The following is a 17,500-nucleotide window of genomic DNA, read 5'->3' as shown; positions in this document are numbered from 1 at the left end:
GATATCACAAGAGACAGAGCTGGCAATCTGGTATTACCGTTTTTCTTAGTCGCACAGCAAATAGTGCATTTCTCAAAACAATCAAAACAAACGGCATAGGGGATTACCTTCAAGAACGCTTTGTTTATGCCTTCAAAGCAAATATATACCAATGAAACTGTCAGTGCAGTAAAAAATGACAAGTCCTGACACCATTGATGATGTCAAACTGTTTTGTTTTGTTGTCAGTGTGACACATTAGTCTTTAAGTATTTTCTAATGAACAATGAGCAAAACAACACTTTATTTATTTCAGTTACAGTGTAAAAGCCTTCATTTCACCCCTTATAAATGCCTTGCTGTTGATCTTAAAGCCCTTCTGTGATTAAAGTGTAACTGCACCCTAAAATATGTTTTTTGAGCTGTTGATTGATTGAAATTACTCATAAGTGGTGAACTACACTATTGACGGAAATCGTGTTTCCCGAGAAAAGTAACATTTTATATGATTTTGTATTGGAGATAAAGCTCTCCGCGCCCTCTACAGGTTGAAACATGCCATGGCATGTTGGTCCAAAATGCTATTTGAACGCTGACATATAGCGCTGCACTTCGCTGGCGAATCTATGCCACCGGGATGTTACAAATTAAGAATGAAACGCCCCAACACCTGCTGCCCTGATTAGGCTGAGAGAGAGGGGAGAGGAGAGAGAGGAGAGAGAGGAGAGGAGAGAGAGGAGAGGAGAGGAGAGAGAGAGGAGAGAGAGGAGAGAGAGAGAGAGAAGAGAGAGGAGAGAGAGGAGAGAGGACAGAGGAGAGAGAGGAGAGGAGAGGAGAGAGAGAGGAGAGAGAGGAGAGGAGAGAGAGAAGAGAGAGGAGAGAGAGAAGAGAGAGGAGAGAGAGGAGAGAGGACAGAGGAGACAGGGGAGAGAGAGAGAGGAGAGAGGAGAGAGAGGAGAGAGAGGAGTGAGGCTCTATGCAAATAGAGCGTTGAGATGAGCCCCAGGAGAGGGGAGTTAAGGACTTAGACAGGCAGATTTTAGACTGTTTAATGTTTCTCAATAATCATCACATTGACTCTAAAGAAGAGAAGGTTTACATCTCAGTTCAATGCTTAGTTTGCACACATTTCAATAGAGAAGAAGCACAGCTCTCTGTGCTGGCATGAACTGCAGTGAAATGTTGTGTTTGGCACACGGTCCACTCTCCTGTAGGAGAGAGAAAGCAGAGGACAGAGACGTGTGTCCGATGAATGCGAATATATGATGTGTGTGTGTGTGTATACACGGTGTGTGTGAATAAGGTGTGTGTCCTATGAGCGCCAATACATGTGTGTGTGTGTGTATACACGGTGTGTGTGAATATAAGGTGTGTGTCCTATGAGCGCCAATACATGATGTGTGTGTGTGTATACGTGGTGTGTGTGAATATAAGGTGTGTGTCCGATGAGCGCCAATACATGATGTGTGTGTGTGTATACGTGGTGTCTGTGAATATAAGGTGTGTGTCCGATGAGCACGAATACATGGTGTGTGTGTGTGTGTGTGTGTGTGTGTGTGTGTGTGTGTACGGTGTGTGTCTGATGATTGTGAATACATGGTGTGTGTGTGTGACCCAGCGCATGCAGGGAGCAGTCAAAAAATTACAAAAAACATCATTACATCATTAATGTAAATCATTGAAATAAATGCCCTCAAAATCATTTTCATGTTATGTTACAGTTATGATTTTCACTGGTCTGAAAAGCATGAAAATACAAAATATCAAACATGGTTCATTCAAAATCAAATATGACTCATCTTCATGTCTACATAACACATACAGTACATTCAAAACGTGTAGCAAATATGCAGTAATTGTGGCTAACAATGAAAATGCTATGATGCTTTTCTGAAAGCCGATGAATCGTTTTTCTGTGTTTTAGTGCATTCTATGAACCTAATACCTTTGATTATGTTGTTTAAAATCTTTATTATTATTTTTTTTTTAATCTTCCAAGGTAACAGAAATGCTCTTGAGCACAACAGAAGCACAGAACACACACGAGTGTTGAGGAAACGTGTGTCAAACTTTCAGAAGTACGCCATCTCTGGTCTGAAGGCACTTTTTGTTCTTAAAACAAAACTGCACATTGCAGCTTTAAACTGTGAAAAGTAAATTGACCCTTTGGTGAACAACAGTGTGTTAGTTATCCCAAATGCCACATTTGTTTTAAAAAAAAACAAAACAAAACAAAAACACAAACACAGAAAGTACACGCTAAAGTGATGTTTTTCGGAAACACTTTGAAAGCATACTGGCATCAAAGTAAAAATGCGTATCAATTTAGTTTCAACTCAGCAGTGAGTGCTGAAAAGCGACACGCTGGCCAAACACATCATCAACACATGTGACCTCCACACAGGTCAGCACCATCCTGGGTTCTGAATAATATTCACATGCCATTACGGTCATCCAGAATCACAATGTATAGTATACATACGTATGGACACCCTGGACGTGTCGTATACCCTAACCTATTTACATCTTTTCCAGGCACTTGGTTCGATCCAAGCTAGAATTTGTTATGTTTTTTTTTTTTTTTTTAAATAAGTTATTGTTATATGTTTACAAGCTAATTCAAAAGAAGCATTCTTAAAATAGTCCGATCAATATTAATTAAAGGTGTAACTGTCTGATTTTGTCAAAAAAAATGAAATAAATAATAATAAAAAAAGTAAAAATGCTCTTGCTCTAAATAAATTACACAATGCTGAATGAATAGTGGAAATATATATTTTCTTTGATTCCACGCAAGTTGATTTTTCTTTATAGCTGTTGGTATATGAATATACTCAGTTATATGAGAGTATGCTTACTGTAGGTACTCAGGTATATGAGTACACTTCAGGTATACTCATGCCCTTCTGTCTTCAGATTGAGGTCATCATTGTTAGCCCAGGAGCATTCATACTCTGACAGGAAAAAACGTCAGTTATCTGAGTATGTTTAGGTGCTCAGGTATATGAGTATGTTTAGGTACTCAGGTTTAAGAGTATGTTTAGGTACTCAGGTATATGAGTATGTTTAGGTAAGGTACCTGACTAAAGGAGACGAGAAGAGACCAAGTGGAAAATGTACTGCATATAACAATGGTCACGGTGAACAACCATCACACAACTATGCTCAAAAAGACCTGGGGACAATCACCTTAGATTGCTATTGCTGATGTGCACAATCTCCATTAAAAGCTCCACTATCTCAATACACTGTTTTTATAAAATCGATGGCTCCATCATCTCAATAAGAAACGATAGCTCCATCATCTCAATAAGAAACGATAGCTCCATTATCTCAATAAGAAACGATAGCTCCATCATCTCAATAAGAAACGATAGCTCCATTATCTCAATAAGAAACGATAGCTCCATCATCTCAATAAGAAACTATAGCTCCATTATCTCAATAAGAAACTATAGCTCCATCATCTCAATAAGAAACGATAGCTCCATTATCTCAATAAGAAACGATAGCTCCATCATCTCAATAAGAAACTATAGCTCCATTATCTCAATAAGTAACGATAGCTCCATCATCCCAATAAGAAACGATAGCTCCATTATCTCAATAAGAAACAACAGCTCCATTATCTCATGGACATGGTGTAGCATAGGAGCTGATCAATTCATCTTAAGTGATTCTGATTCACCATGAGAGTGACTCTGATTCATCCTGAATGATTCTGATTCATCCGGGGCGACTGATTCAACAGGAGTGATTGTTTGTTGTTGTTGTTGATTGTTGTTGTTGGGTGACTGAGGGATTGTGTACGTGGATTGTGGATACAATCTGGGATCCATCAATAAAGACTAAGGGGCAATTGGTCTGTCGCTAGTTTGGAGTTTAACACGGTTTTAAACTCCAACTCCCAACTCAAACTCCAGTTTAAAACCGTGTTAAACTCCAAACTAGCGACAGAGCAATTGCCCCTAAATGACTAAACATGCATTTAAAAAAAATAAAATAAATCATCTCCACTAATATACTGTACAACACCAAACATATACAAATCCCTTATAATACTCACGGTGGTGTACGCGTTTGACTGCATGCATTTCTGTGCAGCTTTTCATTCAAGAATGTCAAAAAAGAGTTAACAAATGGGAGAAAAATGCCCAAGCATATTATCAAACAAATATGGACAACTAGGTAACGCTACAGGCAAACGATCAAGGCCTTCTCAGTGGCCTACACCGGGGATTGTTTTTTTCTCCTAATATGATTGTTGAGGAGGATATGTGCGTGTGTGTGTGTGTGTGCGCACACAAAAGTGTGTGCATGTGTGTGTATGCAAGAGTGTGTGAGCGCGCGCGCATGTGTATGTTTAAATGTAGTGTTCAAATGAGCATGCTATGCCATACTTGTTACTTTTGAGGATGTGCATGCACTTCAGTGTGAACGCTGATATCTCAACATGCGGGAGGCCAAACTCAGGGACTTCTCATTAGCGCCCTGTTAGGAGCTATCTGTACAATCAGCAGGGTGAACCTATTTACAGGATTTTCAGTCAAGTTACAACGACAAGGTCAGCGACAAGGTCAATGATCAAATGTGCATGTTGGTTAAGTTCTGAGCAGGTCGGAAGACAGGTGTTGCTACGACAACAGGAATGCTTCTGTGCATTAGGCTTGCAGAAAAAAAAGAAAAGAAAAATACTAAGAATGAAAACAAATGAGAAGAGTGGTAAATAGACGTAAAGAGCGATAAACGCCCCCTCTGTGGCTGCTAGCTGAGGTGAAGCCGAACCCACACACACACGCCACAGCACTGAGATCGGAAAACTTCAGTTCCTCCATTAGCCTAGTAACTACTAATTAGGATGGCCGTAATTATGCCAAAGTTGTGATCTTACAGGATTGTCAGGTTTAACTCCCAAACTAGTGGCAGAAAGCTGTTTTGGCGCCGAGCGTATTAGTGGTTGTGTTTGAGAGTCTGTTGAGGCCTTAGTTATCACTACAGACAGGCCTAGAAGTTCTCTCTGAAGGGCACATTTACTGTAGCTCACTGTAGCAGCTAACTGTGGTGGCCAGTGATGAGGTGTAGTGGTAAGATAAGAGGTGGGTATGAATTCTATGATCACGGTGGGGTGGACTGCGCCATGCGGTATCAGGTTTTTTTTAAAAAAAAATGGTTCCTGGAGTGTTGATGAGTGGTACATATTGAGAATATGGATAATACAGTGTGATGTTTGAATGTTAAAAGTTGCAATTGGTGGATAAACTCTAATAAGAGGTGGATTAAGTCTATTTCTGAAATTTCAGAGGTGGATAACCCGCGTTTACTTGTGTTTAGCCTCCACTACTAACTGTGGCGGCTAACTGTGGAAGCTAACTGTGGCGGCTAACTGTGGAAGCTAACTGTGGCGGCTAACTGTGGCGGCTAACTGTGGAAGCTAACTATGGCTAACTGTGGCGGTAGTGTCTTGGTGGTTCCACCTCCTCCAAGCAGCACAGAGGCCAAAATGCCTCAAACAGTCACGTTCAGATGACTACCAGCACCTCCTGCTGTCATCCTCAGCAACATACCACTGTGTTACTGACACAAAAATAGGCCTATAGTACAACAATGAAATCAAATGAAGAAACACAAAAAACAAGGAGAAAGAAATGAGAAAAGGTCTCCACTAGAGTAGAGCACGACTCGAACTCCAGCACACACTAGCTGCCCAACCATGACTCTGCATGAATACTGTGCTTCCTGCTCTGGCTGCTCCCAGATGAGGGCAAAACTCTGCTCTGAGAGGGAAACTGTCGAACCGTAGATCCAAAATGGCGGCATGGTTATACACTTCCTCTCAAAAGGCCCTTCCTAAAAGCACCTGTGTGCGTCCTGGCTCAGCCAAGTTGAAACAAATGAATGATGATAATGATGATTATGATAATTGACATGATATTGACATATTGATATTCAGGAAACACTGTTTACAAACGGCATGGATCTGAATTGGATTTGATGGGTGTGGTCTATGGCATACAAGACGATGGAAGAGCCCAAGCTCCAGCCAACCTGTGGAGCTCTTCATGACGCATACAATTCAACTCTCCTACTGAAGCTCTCAAGAAGTAAAATACCTGCTGTGTGTCGTGATATAATAACGTTGAATAAAAAATGATGCTACGTGAGAACGTGTGTGTGTGTGTGTTAGCCAGGGTCCTGGACTGACAGGAGCCTACAACTGACAGCCGGCCCTCAACCATCTCCACAGACAACTACAAATAAACAGCAACTGCTGACCTTGAGCTGCTGGGGTTATGACCTTCAACTGTTGGGGTTATGACCTTGAGCTGCTGGGGTTATGACCCTCAGCTGCTGGTGTTATGCTGGTGTTATGACCACCTCTGTGATATAATGACCCCATATTTTGTGAATTCTACTGTAGAAGAACTGTTTGCGAGTTTTCTCCCCCTCCCCCGTCCATAGGTCATCACCCCCCCACCCTCCTCCTCCCCTCCCTGCCTGTCCGCTCCCCCTGTGGGACCCTGGCTGGTAGAAGGCAGTGTGTGTCTGGCATCAGGAATCATGTGAGAGGAAAGCTTTTTGGCGTCTGTGGCTAGAGGCGTCGCGGCCCGATAGAGGCGACTCTGAGGCGGACCTGTGCCCGAACCCAGCCGGATCCGACCCACAGTCGACTGCTGACCGAGCCGGACCGAACCGGACCGAACCGGACCGAGCGGCTCATTGGCCGGTCCTGTGAGCTGCACTGAACTCTGGGATCACAGTAGCTGGCATATAAAGATTTAGAAAATAATAATAATAATAATAATAATAATAATCATAATAATAAAATGTGAAATAAAGTGAAATTAGAATACTCTATAAAAAGTCTTTCACATAGTGAACAAAATCTGAAAGTCAAAAACAAAGTAATACAAAAAAAATGAAATGCATCTTGCTTTTTCCTGTTGCTTTTTTCTGTTTTTTTTTCTGTCAGTGTCAATGAAGCCTTTGATAAAGAGCATAAAGGTCATAGGTCAAAACCTCTTTTTTAGAACAAGAGATCAGCCAGCCCACATCGCCCCCTGGTGGATCCAGCCAACATTGCAGAATTATCACTCAGTCTGCAGGGAAATCCGTTGGCGTGGCGACCCCAGTGGCGAATCCGAAACTCCGAAAGATTCTCTCCAAAATCCTCCTCAAGTTTCCTGCTGCGGTTTTGTGTTGAAGGTGAACGAGCCACAGGCTGCGGCGGCGGGCCGCTACTTCTTAGCCAGCTGGAAGGGATTCTGGCCCTTTCAATAGCAAGGAGAAGAACGTTAGCACACCTGTGCGTCCACACAGGTAAGAGCTAAGAGCAGCACCTGGCCATGCTGCCTCTCCCTGCTCCCTGGCTAGTAGTGTGGACAGAGGAGATGACCGATGCTCATGAACAACTGAACCATAACACAGCACGCCAACATGCATCTGCATTTGGATTATTTCACGACAACCTATTAGTGTAAGTCTTTGTCTTTTTATTTAATTCCAGAGGAACGCACACCATGCACAAGGCATTTCATTTCAAACACACACACACACACACACACACACATTGACTGACATGACTTACGACAAATGACACCACATGGAAAGACCGGAGGGTTGGCGGAAGCTTGTTTTTTTAATAGGAAACTGGATGGTAAATATCTTACACACACGCAGACATACAGCACATAGCAAATGGACTGTCTTAATGAGAGATGCCAAGGTATAGTAAAACACAAGAAGAGATTGCAAATCCTCATGTAGGCTATGAAGGCATCTTATTAGGATTTCTCTCGGCCTTTTTCGGATGGCAATCTTGAGGTCCTGCGACCTTACAGTATGTTAACTTCCTGTCAAGAGAAGTTGATTCTTCATGAGGTCCATATTACATTCAGAATAGCTGGACATGACCGACATAAGCACAGAGCAAGAGAGAGAGAGAGAGAGAGAGAGAGAGAGAGAGAGAGAGGGCAAGGGAGAGAAAGAAGGACAGAGAAAGAAAGAGAAGGACAGAGGGAGAAGGAGAGCAAGAGGAGCACTGATGTAGTGTGAGGCATTTCTAACTGATGGCGTTTTTATTAAATCTGGTCATTTGATACCAGTGTTAATCCAGTTACATTTGGCACACACATACACACACACACACACACACACACATACAGTACACACATACTGTACACACACACACACACACACACACACATACAGAGCTTGTCAAACTGAGCAGCAGTTTCTGGGTACCCTCTCCAGTCAAATGAGCCCCTTGAACACAACACTGGTTTAGTTTAGTTTAGTTTAGCTATTCAACGCCGCTAAGACGAAACTCTTAGAACACTCGTCAGAGGCGGCTCGACAGGATTCAATCCTCCGAAATACACTTCAAATAAACACAAAACGCTGAACTGAATGGGGGTGGGAGGGCGAAAAGTCCACGGGCGGCTTTGTTTGGCGTCGTCTTCATTTAAATAAGATGGTCAGCTGAGCGCCGTTGACCACCAGGTCCATAACATACACACGGACGTATAGAATATATACCATTTATAACTACAGACACACATCCGCGGGAGCAGGATTATAATAACCGTAATAACCATAATGTCGACCGATAAATTCTAAGAAAAGAAAGACAAATACAAATTAAATATAGCCTGATTCATTTCAACACGGAGGCAGAATATGCATCCACATATCTGGCCATATATACACACATCTAGCGATCCAACAGTGATGATCCAGAGGGCCAAACCTCTGAGCAGTGTTGCTGGGCAACCATAACCAGTTCCATGTGTTCTGACTGAATCATGACAATCTGCCAACTGATGACAGAAGTTTACCAGAAAAAAAAGAAAAACATAAGAATATCCAAATATCAGTGGCAACATTCCAGAACAATAATGCTAAGGAATCTTGCCAGCAACATGGAACGTTCTAGAACAATAGCGGTCAGGGCACTGATCTATAAAGAATACCTGGATAGAGCATCTACGTCAAAATTCTGAAGCCTACATGGCGGCGGCCATTATGGGACCACTTGCCATAGGAATGCATAGACAGTAAAAGACAGTAAAAGAATGTTGCCGTTCTGCAACAATGGAATTGGAACACATCGCCGCCATTATGGGACCACTCTGGACAGTTCCATTGGCTTCATTGTTGATGGGTCAGCAACAATGAGATAGTCTATCCAGGTATTCTTTATAGATCAGTGGGTCAGGGATCTTGCCAGCAACATGGAACGTTCTAGAACAATAGCAGTCAGGAATCTTGCCAGCAATATGGAACGTTCTAGAACAATAGTGGTCAGGAATCTTGCCAGCAACATGGAACGTTCTAGAACAATAGCGGTCAGGGATCTTGCCAGCAACATGGCTCCAAAAGTGGCCCTGTGTATCCTCATCTTTGAAGAGGAGGGGTCATTGGCTTGGCTGTGAGGTCAGCTTACACTGCTGGCCAGGGGCAGCGGAGAGCGAAGCAGCGTCAGCATTCTTCTATCTCTGACTAAAGCTTAGCATTTACTGTAGCCTATATTAAGCTCAACCAAACCTAAACCAGTTCATTTACAACCAGACATCTGAACAAAAAGCTCTTTGTTTACTCTGAGATTAAAATGGAATCATGTTTGACTTGCTAGCTAACCCATGTGTGTATTTAATAGGTTGGATTAATTAAATTCCCAACATTTTTTCGGAATACATTTCGACTGAATCTCGGAGCAAGGAATAGAGCAGTCGATAACTACAGGAAGTACTCCAGGTAGAACAGTCAAATAAAGCTGCCTTCGAACTGACGACTGGAACAAATGGTCTCAGTATCTCCTCTAGTCTAGAACATGAGATAGTTTGTGAGGATTAATCAATCAGGTTGATTGATTATTGATCCACCTACTGTCTACTGCATGGTTTGCCAGTGGTAGGGCAGGTGTGTGACTCATGGTTAAGATGGACATGTAATGGTGTCAGTGCTCATGGGGTGCTGCCAGCTCATGCTAGTGGCTCCATTTTAATCTCTTGCAAACGTTTACAAAACCAAAAGCCAACATTTCAATCCAGCTCCACTGGTGGGTCAGTGCAGCGTGGTCTAACCCGGGTAGAACCCTACTCTGAGGCGGATTTGACCCGGTTTTAACCCGGGTAGAACCCCACTCTGAGGCGGATTTGACCCGGTTCTAGGCCGGGTAGAACCCCAATCAGAGGCGGATTTGACCCGGTTCTAGGCCGGGTAGAACCCCACTCTGAGGCGGATTTGACCCGGTTCTGGGCCGGTGAGAACCCAACTTTTAACCCGGTTCTGGCCTGGGTCTGACCCGCATCAAGAGCAGGATTCTACCTGGGGGCATACAACACAACACAAGTCCTGATACAATAAGTTAATAAAGCAATATCAGTTCTCATTATGCACAAATATCATGCGTATGCAGCAACAGTATATTTCTTTCTTAATCAAAATATTTAGAAATAATGCATAGGTATAAAAATCCATTACATAAACAACATAGCAGTAATAAAAAATAAACAATCTGTACAAAAAAACTGCCTTGTATTTTTTTTTGTTGCATGTTTGCTTTTTGTGAGTTTTTTTTTAACAATCAGTATAAGAGAGCAAATACAAAGTACAAAAATAAATATTCTATGTACAATCACACACACTGTATTCTGGGATTAATGTCACTGCAAGACAAGAGGCAGAAAAAAAACACACATTAGTTCATGCCACATCACGGAAGTGAATCTCAAACATAGCACAACATAAATACAACTTTAGGATCCTGACTAGCTGAGTGCTCTATAAGTCAGGGCCAATAAGTCATGGCTAGGAAGTCATTATAATTGTAAAATGTGTGCTGATACTATACAGTATGTAACACCATACAGGGGGTTCCTCTCAGTCAAGGTCATAAGATCTATGGTATATCCAAACATTATGAAGGTCATTCAAGGTCATATGATTATTGTTGTGTGTGGCGTCTTAAGCTGCTGGGACCTTGAATTTCCCCTTGGGGATCAATAAAGTATCTATCTATCTATCTATCTATCTATCTATCCATCTATCTATCTACTGTATCTATGACCAATATACAGTATATCCAAACACTACAAAGGATAATCATGGTCAAATGATCAATATACGGTATATCCAAACACAACAAAGGTCAGTCAAGGTCATATGATCAATATACTGTATGAAGGTCAGGCCCCTGCTGCCATGTTGGAGCACAATGAAGACATAACGAGGTGTGATAACCAACCATCCTACTGAGAATAAAACATGAAGACATAACAAGGTGTGATAACCAACCAACCTACTGAGAATAAAACATGAGGCTCACAGCCCACTTACTTTATTCCAACAGCCCGGTACAGGTAGACCGTCCTCACCCTGGGGAGAGAGAGAGAGAGAGAGAGAGAGAGAGAGAGAGAGAGAGAGAGAGAGAGAGAGAGAGAGAGAGAGAGAGAGAGAGAGGGTGAGACATCTTAAAAACCTTTAAACGGACAGTTATGACTCATGCTATGTCTCATGCACCTGTGCCATTTGTCATCCTTTAAGTTTTGACATCACAAACCTTGTGTGTGTGTGTGTGTGTGTGTGTGTGTGTGTGCATTTCAATATGTCTGTGTGTGTATGTATGTCTCTCTTGGTGTATGTGTGTGTGTGTGTGTGTGTGTGTGTGTGTGTGTGTGTGTGTGTGTGTGTGTTTGTGTTGATCATGCACACACACCCATGCATTGGGTCTAGTGGAGCCTAATTTTTCAAATGCCTTAACAAGCGCATTCATGTGGACCAAACTGAGACAGATCCTGTCACATGTCACACTTCTGACTGGGGCCCTGATCTAAAGGATGTTGTAGTCATGGTTACCTACTACAAAGGATGCTGTTGTCATGGGGCCCTGATCTAAAGGATGTTGTAGTCATGGGGCCCTAATCTAAAGGATGTTGTAGTCATGGTTACCTACTACAAAGGATACTGTTGTCATGGGGCCCTGATCTAAAGGATGTTGTAGTCATGGGGCCCTAATCTAAAGGATGCTGTAGTCATGGTGTGTGTGTGTGTGTGTGTGTGTGTGTGTGGGGGGGGGGGGGTAATCTAAAGGATGTTGTAGTCATGGGGCCCTAATCTAAAGGATGCTGTAGTCATGGTGTGTGTGTGTGTGTGGGGGGGTAATCTAAAGGATGCTGTAGTCATGGGGCCCTGATCTTAATGGGTAATTTAGATTGGATATTGGATGGGCAAAGAGCAAAGTCTCTCACTGAGCAAAAGGGTTTAATGAGCACGGGAACTAAACTTATCGTGTGGTGTGTGGCAGCATGGAGCTGACCCAAAGTGTGTCGTGTTGTGTGTCATGTCGTCTCATAGCCTGTAGTGTGACCCAAGGTGTGTCGTGTTGTGTGTCATGTCGTCTCATAACCTGTGGTGTGACCCAAGGTGTGTCGTGTTGTGTGTCATGTCGTCTCATAGCCTGTGGTGTGTGGCAGCATGGAGCTGACCCTTTAAGATCTTGCTCATATCATGAAATGCAAACCCATTTTGCCGCATTATTACACTGGACTTTAGACTTTGCACTTTGCCCTCCATAGAAGTGTGAATCCTGCGCTTGTAGCATCAGCACGCCCACACATCACAAACAGGCAGGTGGCATTGCAGCACTCCAACACAAGTCTCATAGATCCACATCACACACAACTGGAGAAGCAACTTCATTCGGCCCGCAGCTTGGCTTGATTTGATACCATTAAATAATGATAATAAATGTAACAGAATATTAGACATTACAGATGACCTTTGACCTGTGACACCAGGACAGGATATCAGATGATGAACTCAGATAGTGAGGATCTCAGTGAAGAATCAATCATTTGAATGGGGGAATTTGATCCCTCTACAGTATAGCTAATCAAATGTTTCTACAGATGAACTGCTACTCATGCTAAACATGCACCTTCTCCCGGGACATTACTGTGCCATTGCTAAGGCAGAAAAGGGGCGGAGTGCTTAACGCCAAATATGGGAGAAGTCGAGGGAGAAAAATCTGGAGTTAAATAAGTTGGTTAATTTGGACTGGGACAGGGAGGGAGGTCTGTTTTGGTGGGTAAAGATTGGTATGTTAAGAAAAATACAGAGTTACAGAATCACCAAATAAGAAAATAGTAGGTAGATGACAATCAGAAATGATAGAAAAGTATAATGCTAAATAATGTATAATAATAAAGTATAATGCTAAAGCAATTTGTGGATCTAAGTGCTACTTATTGCAGTATCATGCAAAATACACTACAAATGCATGTGTTACTAGCTCCCATAATGTACGCATTGTCTAGCATTTGTTAACTTTGATTAAAAGCAGTGCACTCTAGTGAAATACTCTACACACACACACACACACACACACACACACACACAGACTCACACACACACATCAAGCACTATCTGTTTTGCCACAGCATGCCTTATCTTATCTGATTAACAACAAACTATGCGGCTGGAGGAGAGTTGACAAATTAGCGCCTCTCTCTCCACAGACCAGTCGTATCTGTAAACCCAGACTAGACAGGAAATCAGGCAGGAACCACAAGCAGGAAAGAGACACCCACAGCAAAAGCCCCTCCCACAGCTGTGGTTAGGCTGAGGTTAACCTGAGGTTAGGCATGTGTTAGCTTGAGTGCTACGAGAGCCCTAGCTGGCTAGCGCTCTACAGTGAAACCCTTCAGTAGGCTCTATGGGGCCATGCTAGCTAGCGCGCTACAGTGAGACCAGTGAGGCTCAATGGGGCCATGCTAATCACAGCAGGAATCGGAGGACGAGCGTGAGAGCGGAGGAGAGGGGTGTGGGGGGGGGGGGGGGGGGGGGGGGGGTTGGGGAGGAGGGGGGGGGTTCATCATACCACTGGGCAGGGGGCGTCCAGCCCATCCAGGCCTGGTAAGCCTGGTTCACCTTTTTCCCCTTTAAAGCCTCGGAAACCCTGTTCATGAGATCAACCGTTTACATCAGCAACTGTCCAGAGAGCTGCCCACACCGCCACCTGCTGGCCAGGTGGGCTTACGGCAGCCTGTCAACAGCAGCCCAGAGCAACATGCGGGGCCGCTCAGACTGACAGGGTCAAGGGTCAAGCTGGTTGAAATTAAGGTCAAAAGGTCAAAAGACTGTGGCAGAGCCAACCTATAGAGGTCATGTCTGGAGCCAGCGTTTCTCTTGTCCCGGTCAGTCCTGTTCCTGTTGAAGAAAACCTCTCAAGGAGTTCTGGTCTCTGGTCTCACGCCAATCATCATTAACACACACACACACACACACACATAAACAGAGCCTGCATTAAAAAGCAGGTTAATTTCTAAAATCGCGTAAATGTCATTCCATTTCTCGGGACTCTTAGACCAGAACATCCCTGAGAGGCCGGTTAGGGTCAGAGGTCAATCACAGACCGGAGGCCCGGGGAAGGCCAGCGGGGGGGGGGGGGGGGGGTCGGTCCGTGACGCTTCCCCCGGCCTCACGGTAGCACGTTGGACGCAAGACATACCAACGGACACGGGGCATCTAGTCCGGGGGCTCCTTGGTCTCCCTTATCCCCCTTGGACCCCCTGTTGCCTCTCTTGCCCCTCTCCCCCTGCAAACAACAGCGCAGCACACACAACACACATCACACCTCCGCATGGCTACACACACACAGCGAGCCACACTGGGGCAAAGGATTCAAAAGGACATAACTATTAAAGACAACTGCTGATAGACTGTGAATAGTAAAGAGGACACAAATGGTATAAAATATAAATAAAAGGAATAAATATTTTTTTGGAAATTGTCACTAAGATTGAAGAAAAGAGCTGATTGGTGGGGAGGGTAAGTGGGAGGGGTTAGGGAAAAGGAACTCAACCAATGCCATTGGTGTGCGGATTGCATATACATGTTTAATTTTAGCTATTTACCGTTAAAAGCTGCATTTTTTTTACAATCTATTCACAAATAATATTGCCTTTCACATTAGCTGGACCAGTGTTTCTGTTTGCCTGTTTGTTTGTTTTAGTTGAAAATGACAAAACTGTCTGCTTAGACTCCTTAAAATGTCCCTGGAGCTCGACTATGTCCACAACAGCTCATGGGCTTCACCAGGTCCTTTTCCACAGGTGTAGACAATCAAGCACCTGATTATGAATGTAGACTGTATGGTGCTACAGCATGTTACTGTAACACACCTGTGGAAAGGGACCTGGTGAAACCCATGAATAGCCCTGGTGGTCAAAAATGGAAGTACAGGAGGGTCCATTATCCTTACTACAGGTACATTATGAAGAGGTCACTGGAAAATGATCTTGTATTTTAACAATAGCTGTACTTTTATGCTATTTTATATGACAATGAAGCATGATTGATTTATGCACTGTAGGTAGGTATTATAACTGTGCATTAATTACTGTTGATTACATTGAAAAGATGTGAGCTAAACATCCTTCCAGTCCGCTCACCAAGTCAAAGGCTTTGAAGTGATCTTTAAAGGTTTCTTCTGAATTAGACAATGAAAGGATTGGAATTTAGCATCGTAAATACCTCTGTGCAACATTCTCACAACGCCACTATTGGGATATGAAGTTTAACCACACTGTTTCAAAAGTTTCTCATCATAAGAACAGTTTCTCATTTAAAAGTAGAGCAAAACAGCAGCACTGGGAGAGAACATCCACAGTCATCAGTGGAGTGGATATAACAGGAATGATCATATTTCATATACGTTACATCGTAGTCGTCAGTGGAGCAGTTATAATACTGTAGGAATTATAATATGAAAAGTGGTTTCACAACACACACACACACACACACACACACACACACACACACACACACACACACACAAACACAGATAACACAGCCAAGAGCGGTCTCACAACACACATAAATGTACAGCCCAAAATAGGCTGCATATTCTTTAACAACACATATTACCATTTACAAACACTTATATCATGGTTATAACATTATTATAGACTATACAATATGCATAACGCCATAAATTGTCAATGATTACACCATGTTTCTTTGCAAATATACCATAATGATTACAATAATTACAAACATTTAAATATACTGATATTGATCAACACCAAGATAAGGTTCTGGCCCAGTGCTGCTGTTCTGCCCACGTTTCAGTGGCAGCTTGGCGCCGTAGTGAGATTGGCATGGTGGCGTAGTGAGACGGTGGCACACAGGCCCGGGGGTAGAACACTACAGCCAGAGTGGCAGTGGAGAGGGCAGAGGGAGTCAGTGGGGCGGGAGTGTGGGTGAGGAAGAGGAGGAGTAGGAGGAGATGAAGAGGATGAAGAGGAGGAGGAAGAGGAGGAGGAAGTGTATTAACCCGGGCTGTGACATTAGAGTGCAGGGCGTTGGGAGGCCGGGGGGGAGGAGAGGGAGAGAGAGGACGAGGAGGCCAACGGGCCGCAGGACAGGACAGGGAGCAGGGGAGGAAAAGGGGGATATAGGAAGACCTGCGGAGAGAAGAAACAGAAACAGAGAGAGGAGGAGAGGAGGAGAGGAGGAGAGAGGGAGAAACAGAGGAGGACAAGAGTAAAAACAGCACTGGGTGCAGATGCCCCTCTCAGCATCATTCACTGGGCCCACTGGTCAGGGTCCTGCTCCAGCACCAGAGTCCACTGCTGCTCAATGCAACTCCTCTCTTTTCAGATCAGGGTGCATAGAGTCCACTGCTGCTCAATACAACTCCTCTCTTTTCAGATCAGGGTGCATAGGGCACCAGAGTCCACTGCTGCTCAATACAACTCCTCTCTTTTCAGATCAGGGTGCATAGGGCACAAGAGTCCTCTCTTGGAATTTGAACTTTAGAAGGGCAGTGAAATTTGTGCAAATTGTTTACATTGAGTTTATGTCATGTTCTGTTACTTCAGATCAGCTACACTAAGGTTTATTTTCAAATCAAAATGGGATGTCATTCCTCATTCCAAGGACTCTTAAAAGGCAATGATTGGTGTATAAGCCCAATTAAGGACTCTTAAAAGGCAATGATTGGTGTATAAGCCCAATTAAGGACTCTTAGAAGGCAATGATTGGTGTATAAGCCCAATTAAGGACTCTTAAAAGGCAATGATTGGTGTATAAATCCAATTAAGGACTCTTAAAAGGCAATGATTGATGTATAAGCCCAGTGAGGGATGCTGAGGGTCCCATGACATGTCTGTACATCCAACGCAGGAGTCACCCACGCAGACCAATCCAATCAGTGCATTAAGGGTTAATGGGAGGGACAAGGAGAGGAACAGAAGAGAGGAGAGGAGAGGAGAGATCAGAGTAGAGGACATCACATCAGAGGAGAGATCAGAAGAGAGGAGAGGAGAGATCAGAGTAGAGGACATCACATCAGAGAAGAGATCAGAGGAGGGGAGACTACATCACATCAGAGCAAAGAAAATAGAGAGACACATTTGTGGTTTTGTAATGGCTGTTTTAACTGTTATGCTGAACGAATGGCTGTTTTAACCGTTAAGGTGAACGAATGGCTATTTCCACCTTTATGCTGAATAAATGG

At 43.4% G+C, this 17,500-nt stretch overlaps 1 protein-coding gene and 1 long non-coding RNA gene across 2 annotated transcripts in view; both read right to left on the bottom strand.

Moving 5' to 3' along the window:
- Positions 1-7,594: 7,594 nt before the first annotated feature.
- On the bottom strand, positions 7,595-14,985 carry LOC134063441 (uncharacterized). The gene is made up of 3 exons (XR_009936180.1): positions 14,489-14,985; positions 11,317-11,355; positions 7,595-10,646 (listed from the first exon to the last, which is right to left on the bottom strand). It is a non-coding gene; the product is annotated as an uncharacterized LOC134063441 (long non-coding RNA).
- A 2,358-nt stretch (positions 14,986-17,343) lies between these two features.
- col13a1 (collagen, type XIII, alpha 1) overlaps positions 17,344-17,500 on the bottom strand; it is a gene marked incomplete in the record, with an annotated part of 134,259 nt that continues 134,102 nt past the window's right edge. The window contains 1 exon segment of the mRNA XM_062520299.1: positions 17,344-17,358. Within this exon segment, the coding sequence (XP_062376283.1) occupies positions 17,344-17,358 (15 nt within the window).

The sequence above is a fragment of the Sardina pilchardus genome, chromosome 18 (genome assembly GCF_963854185.1).
Source record: "Sardina pilchardus chromosome 18, fSarPil1.1, whole genome shotgun sequence".
Classification (NCBI taxonomy): Eukaryota; Metazoa; Chordata; class Actinopteri; order Clupeiformes; family Clupeidae; genus Sardina; species Sardina pilchardus.
The sequence above is the reverse complement of the archived record's forward strand: the minus strand, read 5'-3'. Positions and strand labels throughout refer to the sequence as shown.